Source organism: Chanos chanos, chromosome 5, assembly GCF_902362185.1.
Source record: "Chanos chanos chromosome 5, fChaCha1.1, whole genome shotgun sequence".
NCBI lineage: Eukaryota > Metazoa > Chordata > Actinopteri > Gonorynchiformes > Chanidae > Chanos > Chanos chanos.
This window is the reverse complement of record NC_044499.1, coordinates 13,352,154-13,362,347: the sequence shown is the minus strand read 5'-3', so window position 1 is coordinate 13,362,347 and position 10,194 is coordinate 13,352,154. Positions and strand designations below refer to the sequence as shown.

At 43.1% G+C, this 10,194-nt stretch overlaps 1 protein-coding gene across 1 annotated transcript; it reads right to left on the bottom strand.

Annotated features, from left to right (window-relative positions):
* Positions 1-1,817: 1,817 nt before the first annotated feature.
* tle2c (TLE family member 2, transcriptional corepressor c) lies at positions 1,818-10,194 on the bottom strand. Its single transcript, XM_030774666.1, has 12 exons — positions 9,945-10,194; positions 7,520-7,617; positions 6,671-6,734; positions 6,306-6,350; positions 5,259-5,321; positions 4,292-4,366; positions 3,736-3,913; positions 3,608-3,624; positions 3,337-3,441; positions 2,882-2,935; positions 2,440-2,598; positions 1,818-1,922 (listed from the first exon to the last, which is right to left on the bottom strand). The coding sequence occupies exons 1-12, from the start codon at positions 9,987-9,989 to the stop codon at positions 1,818-1,820; spliced, it is 1,008 nt and encodes a 335-aa protein (XP_030630526.1). The 5' UTR covers positions 9,990-10,194.

The following is a 10,194-nucleotide window of genomic DNA, read 5'->3' as shown; positions in this document are numbered from 1 at the left end:
GGAGAAAAACCCTCCATTTAACCCTTTAATACGCCCCACCACGGGAAAATACCACTCTAAATTAAGTCAGTCCCTCATATGCTGGTGTTGGATGCCTGTCTACTGAAAATGTACTGCAAATGTCCAACAGATGAAAAAGACTAACTGAATATTTATCAGATGAGGTGTGTCATTAAATGCAACACTAATCAATCTCAGTTCCAAGACATATGGAAAATGTTATTTCTGGATAAATTTGAACTGCTCCCATAATACACAAATTGAATTAATGAGCACTAGAGCTGCGTTGGGAGACGAAGCATGAACCACTCCTGTGGCGGTGTAGCTTTGTGACGTATTGCTTTTCCTTCATAATAAAAGTCACAATAAAAGCAGGGCCCTTTTAAAAAGAATAGCTCCATTGTTTCTCTAAATCGTTGGCCATCTGATTCATCATGTAAATAAGTTTTACGATTTTGGGATCAGTCCACCAAAGCTGGGGCAGATTGGTCTTTCATCCCGTTAACGATCCGTTCGCGTGAAGATGAGACGGCCGTGGGCTTGTGTGTGTGTGTGTGTATGTGTGTGCGTGTGTGTGTGCGTGCGTGTGTGTGTGTGTGTGTGCGTGTGTGTGTTTTTCTTTTTTTTCACTTCTCTTTCAAAGAGCAATGTCTTTTGACAGATTAGCCTTCGCTAATCTGTCTCTTATCGGAGATGCAGTCCTTCCAATCAGTGGAGGAAATTTGCAGACTGGGCACTCAGGTTCTCCCTTTCACCTGTGGACAGGGGAAAGAACATGGACTGTCATTCATGCTCCGATTAAGATCATGAAGTTTGTCTTTCCTTTGAAATTTTCAAACACAAAAGCACTTATCTCACAACAACACATCTGGTCTTCCAATACATGAGTTCTTGGCATATTAAAGCTGATAGTTTGGTCAAGATAAGAACGACAGCCTTTCAAAAGTCACATGTACGAGAAGCAGAGCGATCGATTTGATAATTAGGTGTATGAATAAGCTCCACACAAACATATCATGACTAATACATGAAAAACTGTACCCTGTGTACTGCCGCCCATCTCTGCGACAGCCTGAGGCTGTAGGTGCAGTGGGTAGGGTATGGGGAGCTCCTTTTTTAATGCGTTTTCGATGAGGGTGTGGTCAAAGCAGAGGGGAGGAATTTAGGCCCGGTTGGCCGCCAAGTAGGAGTGTCCACCAATCTGGGAGGTGCTTCAAACAGCAGTTCACTCTGATTGGACGAGACGGAATCACACAAACGGATGCAGGGAATTACGTAAAGCAACGCAGTCAAGGGTGCATTACTAACCAAACAGATGTCATGTGCTGTAAGTGTGATAAACTACCATGCATAAATCAAATCAAATGCTTGTTTCTGCCCGAGAAAGACCGATGCAAACACCAAAAAAAATTCACACTCTCATATTACAATTGAAAATACTGAAACATTACAACTTGCTCACGTAGCTGAAGGAAGTAGCTTTAGATAAGGGTGTCTGATAAATGAACAATTGCGGAATGCGAACATCACACGACTAATGGGAGGCAGGCCTGTACTTGAATTGACTATGATATATTCTCTGAGACACTGCGTGTCTTTGTAACATGTGAGCTTTACTCTCAGCTCGCGGGCAGTATGTTCAGCGATACAAACTAGAAGTAACAACGCACCAGAAGGCTCGGTTTTGTCTGAAGAAATTGCAGCTTTCTGACTGGCTGTGCGGGGGTGTGAGCTCCTATGAATGCTGTGTGTGGCTCTGATGGAGAACTCCAGTGAGGTAAATCAGCTGCTGCTGGCAGACACTCGAGTGCCGAGGGTCAGAGAGCGGGTATACGGTATCTGACAAGGCACAGGTCATCCAGGACCCAGTGCGATACAGGGAGGGGCGGGGCAGCAGCTGCCTCCCAACCGGCCTCTCTGCACTGGAGGGAGGGGGTACTGGGAGAAGAAACAGGGAACGCAATCGTGATAGTTTGTTTCAGATTCCATCACACTGAGAAGGAACAGTAAATTAAAGCAAAAAAAAAAAAGTAATGTAGTAACAATAAATTATTGATGTTAAGAGAGTGAGTGTTTTTTTGGTTTTTTTTGAGAACTGGGACATAAATTAGACAGTCAAAGACTGAGTGTGTGTGCGTGTGTGTGTGTGTGTGGGCGAGCAGTAGTAACAGGTGGTAGGACTCACCTAGTGTTTGACTGGAAGAGAGGGAGAGAGAGCTGCGGAGGAGAAAACGGGAGTAGCGGTAGAAGGAGGAGTGCCAGGAGAGACGGTTTCGCGAGACGGTGAGAGAGACTTAGCCTTCTCCTCCTAAAAGGGAGAGGGAGAAACCGTTGGTCCAAATCAAAATGAGAATTTCCTTTGTGTGTGTAGCTTGCCATGGCTTTGAGAAGCTTTCGTGAGTAGTCAGTCAGTCTGTCAGTGAGGCATGCTCCACCCACCTGCCCGGGACTCCTGCCGTTAGTGGGTGTGGGGGAGCGCGAGGGGGCAGAGTTGGATGAGGTGCTCTCTCTGGGGGGGTTCTTTCTCAAGGCTGTGGAACTGTCCAACCCATTCCCATCTGCAGATTTGGGGGAGACCCCAGCAGGAGACGGACTCTTCTACAGCAGAAAAAGATAAGCGTATGATTCTGCCACACAGATAATGGACTTTTTTTTTTTTCCATTTACAGTACGTGTTGGGGGACGTATTTGTTTACATTTACAGAAAAAAAGGTTTGACGTGGTCCGATACAGATGCCCTAAAGCCTCTCTTTAATGTCATGTGGAATTGCTTGTTCAGTCTGGACTGTTTGTTTTGGTTTACGAAGAACACAAAAAGACAGCGGAACACTGAACATAAAACATAAAAAGTCCAGCGTGAAAACGATGGAGAAAATCACACCTCTTTTAACATGTCCACCTTTGCGGTGTCTTCACTCTTCTTCGTCTCAGCGTCCTGCAGAAACCATTTCAAAGCCTGTCAGACTCCATTCACAGACAAAACATCCGCACAGACAAAAGAGCCGACTAATTCCGTATACCCACCAGGCTGGGGTGTGATTACCTGCATGTTACAGTGTGTATCTATCCTACACCTATTCCTTGCTTTTTTTTTTTTTTTTTTACAGTCTTTTTATGAAAGATTGAATCATAAAGCATAACCCACTGTCACATCATTACTAAGCCACGATCTGGCGCACACTGTTGCAAAAAAATCATAAAAACAGCAGCCTCCATTGTTTCACTAACCTCATTACACGTGAAGATATTACAATCTCATTACAGTTAAAAAATATAGCATTAAAGTCTCTTTTTAATCATTGTAATGTTGTACGTTGTGAGGGGCTTATATGTAACCTTGGTTTTGTCGTCGGTGCTCGTCCTCTTGTTCTCTGGTTCACTGTGAGCTGGGCTGAGTCTCTGTCCAATGGCCTGACTGCGTAAAGGTGAACCTGATCGACTCTGTAATGACATACAAGACATCGCATAGAATCATGCACGGCCCATGTACTAATAAGATGCATATTCACGTAGAATTTCCCGCTAAGTGAACCAGTTGTAAACACAAATCAGAGCCCATACGCACAGTCGCACAGACGAAGAAAAAAAACGGAATTTTGGGACTTACCCGACTGGGAACGCCATCTAGAACGACAAAAAGAGACGCTTTCATGACATAATTAGAATGAGTACTACTAGATTCCAATGTGACCAGACATACGGAATCCACACCGTCGTTAAGATTTTTGCGTTTACCTCTCAGATCGATGGGGTCTGGGTGAGTGATGTCATCTTTGGGTGGTAGGGGCCCGGGGAACGGGAACGCCCCAGGAAGGCCCATGAGGCCCCCGCCGGCCCCCAGAGACAGGCCTGAGGGGTGAGGAGTCAGGGGAAACCCTGGTGCATGATGGGACAGATGCTGGAGCTGTTGCTGCTGTAGTGAGAATAAAAAGACAGAATGAGGACATTGATAATTACTGTATTCAGTAATGTAATGTATTCAGTAATGTAATGCATTCAGTATATAATTACAACTATTCCATTTGAACATATATTGTCATACAGAATGACAGAGGATCAGTTAACCCACGGAAATCTCACGGCTTATGAATAACATCGCCGAAGGATCGTTACTGACGCATCACCGAGCAGTAAATTAACCATAGTTATGCATCAAAAATAGACACAACCTTAAAAAGACTTGCTAAGCCAATACTAATGCGGCAGATTTGACAACAAAAGGCAGGGCTTCGTCTGATTGGTAAATTACATCGGTGGTCTGCAGTGATAGGTTAAAAAGGAATTTACTCACCCCAATAATTGCATTCAGTTCAGCCATGCTCACATGCTTAGATCTCTCTACTGCCTGAGCCACTTGGTGCTGATGCTGCAGAGTGTACACACACACACACACACACACACACACACACAGGTCCGCGCACGCACACGCACACGCACACAAATAAACAGGAGCAACCATCAGCACATATGCATACACCAATAAGTGCATCCAAACGTACACATACAACACCAACAACAACAAAAAAAAGCCCATCAAAAACAGATCAGTGAAACACCTGCCCTAATCCACTAGCTACATATCAGAACAAAAAAAATAACCCACTCTAAAATGAGGGAGAGGTTACATTTTGAGGCTATTACAGTCAATTAGGGTAGATTACTTGAGGGTGAAGTATGGATTCATGTCAACTATTTTGAGCTCATTGAGAGTAATTCCCATGGACACAAGCCTCTCAGGATGAATCTTTAAATGAGAGGTAGAACCTAACGCTCTTTTACCACACAACACGCACTGATTAAAACACAGCCTTTCATATATACCTCATGCTACTGAGTGCTCCAGCGGGGATAGACTGCAAATCCATTTACTCAAACACAAATATTTTTTCTTCTTCTCAGATTGTTTGTTTGGTTCCTTTTAGAGCATAACGCTTAAATAATCCCCAAATACTCTGTGTGTTTTACTAAAAAAAAAAAAAAAATCCCTTCATAAAATATAGATGGAAAAAGAGATGGTAGATTAAGCTCTTTGCTGATGACCAGACGTGAATTATTAATGTCTAAATAGCCCTGCAGGGGAGAACAGTGCTGGGCTCTAGACATCGAGTGTTTCAGAGAAGTGCACTTTACTGCATGAAGTATGGAGGAGAAGTAAGTGTGTGTGTGAGTAAGTGTGTGTGTGAGTGTGTGTGCGCCCGTGCGCGTGCGTGCTGTAGGGGAGTTCTGTTGACTGAGTGTGTGTAGCAATAGTCACAGACCTCTTGGGACAGCAGTGGTATGATCTGAGTGCATATAGCACTGAGGCGTTTCACTATCTCCGCCTGCAGCAGAAACAAACAGACAGAGGGAGGGCAAGAAAGAGAGAGACAATAAGAGAGGGAAGGAGCAGGGGGGGGGAAGAGGTGGTAAAGAGAAATTCTGCAATTTGTGCACAAGTTCTTCCTGAAAAACACGTTTAGGAAACACACATATATTAACAAAACATCCTATGGAGCTACACAACTGCACAGTGTCTCTCTCTCTCTCTCTTTCTTTTTTTTTTTTCAGAAGCATTTGTTACAAAGAATGTTAGAGGAACACAGAAGCTCTCCTGACATCCAGCGGTATGTGATAAACACTGCTCTCTGCTGAACAGCGCTGAGCTTCACCAATAAAGAACAAACTGTTTTAGAGACACAGGGCATACACACTCATACACACACAGGCACGCACACACACACACTGGTTTACCACAGAATCATTCAAAAGATATTTCCACAGTCTTTCCACACTGTCCCACATACACACTTAAATCCTAGGCATTTCCAACAGATGGCCTAGAAAGAGAGAGACGCACCAAGGGTCTTATCTGGATTAGCCCACTGTGTCTGTGTATGTGTGTGTGTGTGTGTGTGTGTGTGTTTGTCAAGTCCCAAATTTGCTCATATCCAGTTGTCAAGTCCCAAAGCCTCTCTTTAGTAAATACCTAAACAAACACTGGGGTCTCTATCAGGCAGAGAAAGCAGTGTGTTTCCACGTAGTCTCTTCAATGTGAGCAAATGACTTCAGCATAATCTGATACAAGGCTCACATGATCGCCTGCGAGGACAGTCAAATGTCACATACTTACATCGCGCACAGTCACATAACACACACATTCACTGTTCAACAGTTAGGAAAGACTGCGCTTTAATAGCAAAAAAAAAAAAGGAATGGTAAAAATTTCTCAATAAGCATGCCTGTAAATCGCGGAGAGCTGACACTATAGTCCTATTCAGAGAAAAAAAAAAAATTACAGAGGCCAGATAATGTAACTGCTGCCTTACCTGTTTCTGCATCTCTATATTCAGTCCATATGACATTTCATAGTACTATGGAAACAGAAGAAAAGGTCTGTTTAGTTATGTTGTAACATTCCTGAAATGAATTTGCGGTGAAGTGTTTGAGAGTTTAATGCTAGTGACCTGTAGCCAGGAAATAAAATTGTCCCTCTCCCATGAGAGTGGTTTAGCAATGTTTGAAATTGGAATTCTTGTGTGGTGGGAGCACTTTAATAGTTGTATATATTCAACTGCCACTACTATCTGTTTTCTTTCAAATTGTTTCACTTCAGCTCTGTTTCCATGAGGATATTTATCTGAGTCTGTTTATGAGAACATTTAACAAAATCGCTATAGCGACAGGGACTCACCATGATGTAATGTCTGTGCATCTCTGTCTTTTCACTGGCCAGTTTTTCACACTCAAGTTTCAAACTGCAAAGGGTCAAAAAAATCATTTCAATACATTCATACTGATTATCCTGATTAGCCCGATTCAAATGCTAGTAACGAATGTTTGTCATTTCTCCCGGATACAGGCCGAATGTGGTATTCTTGGAGGATTAAAGTTTCACTGTCATGTTGTCACTTTGCTTGGTGCTGTTATAAGATATTAAGTACCAGTGTTGTTAAATCTAACGAGACTACTTGGATTATGCTAACAGGATAGCTCTTTAATAGCCAACAGATCAGCTTGCGCGGTCTGATTGGTCTGTTCCAATTATCCAAGTGATGTTTCCCTAAGCCCTACCTGTGATACTAAGTCTCACTGGCTTTATAGAGTTTCCTCTGTCACCGTCCAATAAACTGGGATCTATACGAACGCTTTCTGACGGTGACCTATAGCGTTGACTAATTAGGTTAGTTTCCTAAAGCTGATCTGCATTACTGAATCTTATTAGTACAGCTGTGTGAACCTGTGATCCTTAAACTTTGATTGGGATTCAAAGTTTCTACGTGCTCGCATATTGCTCTCTTCTCTGTGAACTCTCTCTCTCTGATACTGAATCTTATTAGTCATAAGCTTTCCAAGAAACAGAAATAATGAGGTGAGCTAATGCCAACATGTGTGCTGAAACTTGGGAGTCTCAGAGAGCTCAAAAGGTAACAGGTAAGTGTCCTCAAAGGGACTGACCGAGGAAATGCTGCCAGTCAGACTGGACAAAAATGGACTAAAGAAGCTATGCTAATTTGCCACGCTCCCCTATAAGGCTTATTACCTGTGATACTGAGCCTGGAAAAGCTGGAACTCCTCTTTGATGTGATCCAGTGTCTCAAGAACAGTGAATTTCATATGCTGCCCTGGCACCAAAGGAGCCTGTTAAAAATAAATAAATAAATAAATAAAAAAGGGGGGGGGGGGGGGGGGGTGTTAGAAAACAGACCATAAGCAAAATGACAAATGTAATGTATAAGATGGATTCAACGGCTTATGAAAAACAAAAAGAACGGAAGAAGATGATTAATGCAAGTCAGGGTGACAAATTGAGTTTAAGGGTGAGTTCCTTCCTCATTACAAGTGAAGGACTCATTGTATCTTCTCTGATAAGACTAGCACACTAAACAGACCAGGAAATCTGTTGCTTATTACTTCAGTAAATGGATCGACGGCACTAGTCTGTAATATAACGGTGTCACTGAGTGACTGGACATCCAACCTTAGCCTCAGACAAACCATGAACTCGTAAAACGTGATTCTCAGTCCGCTAAAATACAGAAGGCGAGATAACTCAGGGGGGAGTAGTAGCATAGACGATCGATTTTGCTTTCACAGAATCATTACAAGTCCAATTTAGGAAAGGATCAAAATAAAACTTCAGCTTGGGTATTCTCCAAGGTAAGGCACAACATTACCGGTGCAATTCCAAATCTATCAATACGAGGATGTGCTCGACAGTCAATCATTATCTGATTTTACTCTTGTGGTTTCAACTGAAAACTGTTTGAAAACTAATGGGTCCATCTATTGCTACAGCAATAGCACAGCGGTGTTTCTCTGATCGAAGAGGACAGCATTAGGTGATAAAGAGCACTCCGTGCTGTGAAATCTCGCCTCCCCCCCCCCCTTTTTTTTAACATACACTCATTACAAAATAGAGGCCGCAATGTGATACGCCAGTGCGGAGATAAATGAGCATGGAGAGAATGGGTCATAACACGAGCAGTACAGCCTCTGAAACAAGAAACCATTATACAGAGGCAATAAACACTATGTCAAAGCACTGCATTGTCACAAATGCCTCAATACAACAGTTCCACAGGAATGTGCTTGTCTATTTGAGCGTTTGCATCCAAAGGCAGGGTTTGTATTATACTGCTGGGGACAAATCTGAGCGAGTGGAAAGGGAGAGAGAGACAGAGAAAAATCATAGAGCCGTGAATAACTGTGAGCTACTGAAATATTCAGCATGTTCTGCACAGATAGAAGAGCAAAGCCCACTATAAGTGGCTGTGCCTGCAGAAGGTGCGTATGTGTGTGTGTGTGTGTGTGTCAGCAAGCATTAAGAACACACATTATAGAGGCTGTTATTGACACCAAATGTCTACTTTGCTTGCCCTGCTTCATCAGCAGTACTTTAATACTGGTGCAATGTATCACCCTCTATTACACTGTCACCTCTACAAAAAAAAGTTGTAAAATCTTTCCGCATTTGGCTTAGTGATGCCTTCCACCAGCAGTAAGAGCATGTTCGTCACACAGAATAAAGGAATTCTGTGTTCTCTGAATGCTGCCATTAGGGATGGGGGCAGATGAGGTCATTAATTTAATCACTAATATCACAATGTATGGAAGGTAAATACATAACAGATGGTTGGACATAAATACAAAGTACACACACTCTTCACCCCCCCCCCCCCCCCCCCCCCCCCCCCCCCCCACACACACACACACACAGTAGTCAACCGAGTGTGTCTGTCTCGGAGCTCTGTGATGAGATCAGACATACATAAGCTTCCCTGCGAAGTCATATCACCAGTATCACCAGCAGGGAGCCTGGGTGCCCCAAAATATTAGAGACGCATACACATACATGCGTCTGTGGCGATACATCCTCTGTACTCCGGACATAAAAAGAACCAGATGTAATAACAGATACATATACAGATGCAGTTTTGATTGATTATCATTCTGACCACTGATGACGTAAAATGACATTCACATTAGAGAGTAGCCTGGATCCATATGCAGTTATTGTATCACACAGATCGTGTAGATATCTCTCTCTCTCTCTCTCTCATTAAATTCTTCATTATTCGGCAAATATTAACACTTCACACAATGTCTCGAGGTGCATAACACAGCATAACCATTAACGTTATACACTAACACACTGACCGTATTAGTGACGATGTGACAGTTGAGTGTATATATAACAAGCTTACATAACATGGTGGTTTGAGATGATACTATGCGCTCTACTATATCGCAGAGTCTATTACTATAAACCCGACCTTAACTCTGCATCCTCTGTCTAATCTTAAACCCATCGCTGACCTTAACCCTTAACCTAACTGTAACCCTTAACCAAACCCGCCCCCTAGCCTAACCTTCTGTCCTTCATATCGTAGAAGGGGGAAAATACTCCCCGAAACAGAACTGTTTGTGTGGAGTTTTCTCAGTCTGGATATTATTAGCTAACTTACCTGGGGTCTTCCATGCGGATACATAATCACAGCTCTGGAGGTCATCCACGGGGATCTCCACGTACACGTCGTCCACTCTATCCTCCTCGGAGTAGACCACACGACACCCTTCGGGAAGCCCTGGTACAGGCTAGAGCTCACTTCCCTTTGCAGAGGAACTGATTCCTCCAATTCAAGTTACGATTCTCCCTACTCTTTCAGTGAGACAATTCAGTTTCAAATATCTCCCTTGTGAAACAAAATATCTCGG

Coding starts and splice junctions, on each gene's coding strand:
- tle2c (XM_030774666.1), bottom strand. CDS start 9,989: ATGACCTCCAGAGCTGTGATTATGTATCCGCATGGAAGACCCCAG. Junction 6,735..7,519: donor TTCCAGGCTCAGTATCACAG/GTAATAAGCCTT, acceptor GACCCTTTGCAG/TTTGAAACTTGAGTGTGAAA. Junction 2,936..3,336: donor GCACCGACGACAAAACCAAG/GTTACATATAAG, acceptor TGGTTTCTGCAG/GACGCTGAGACGAAGAAGAG.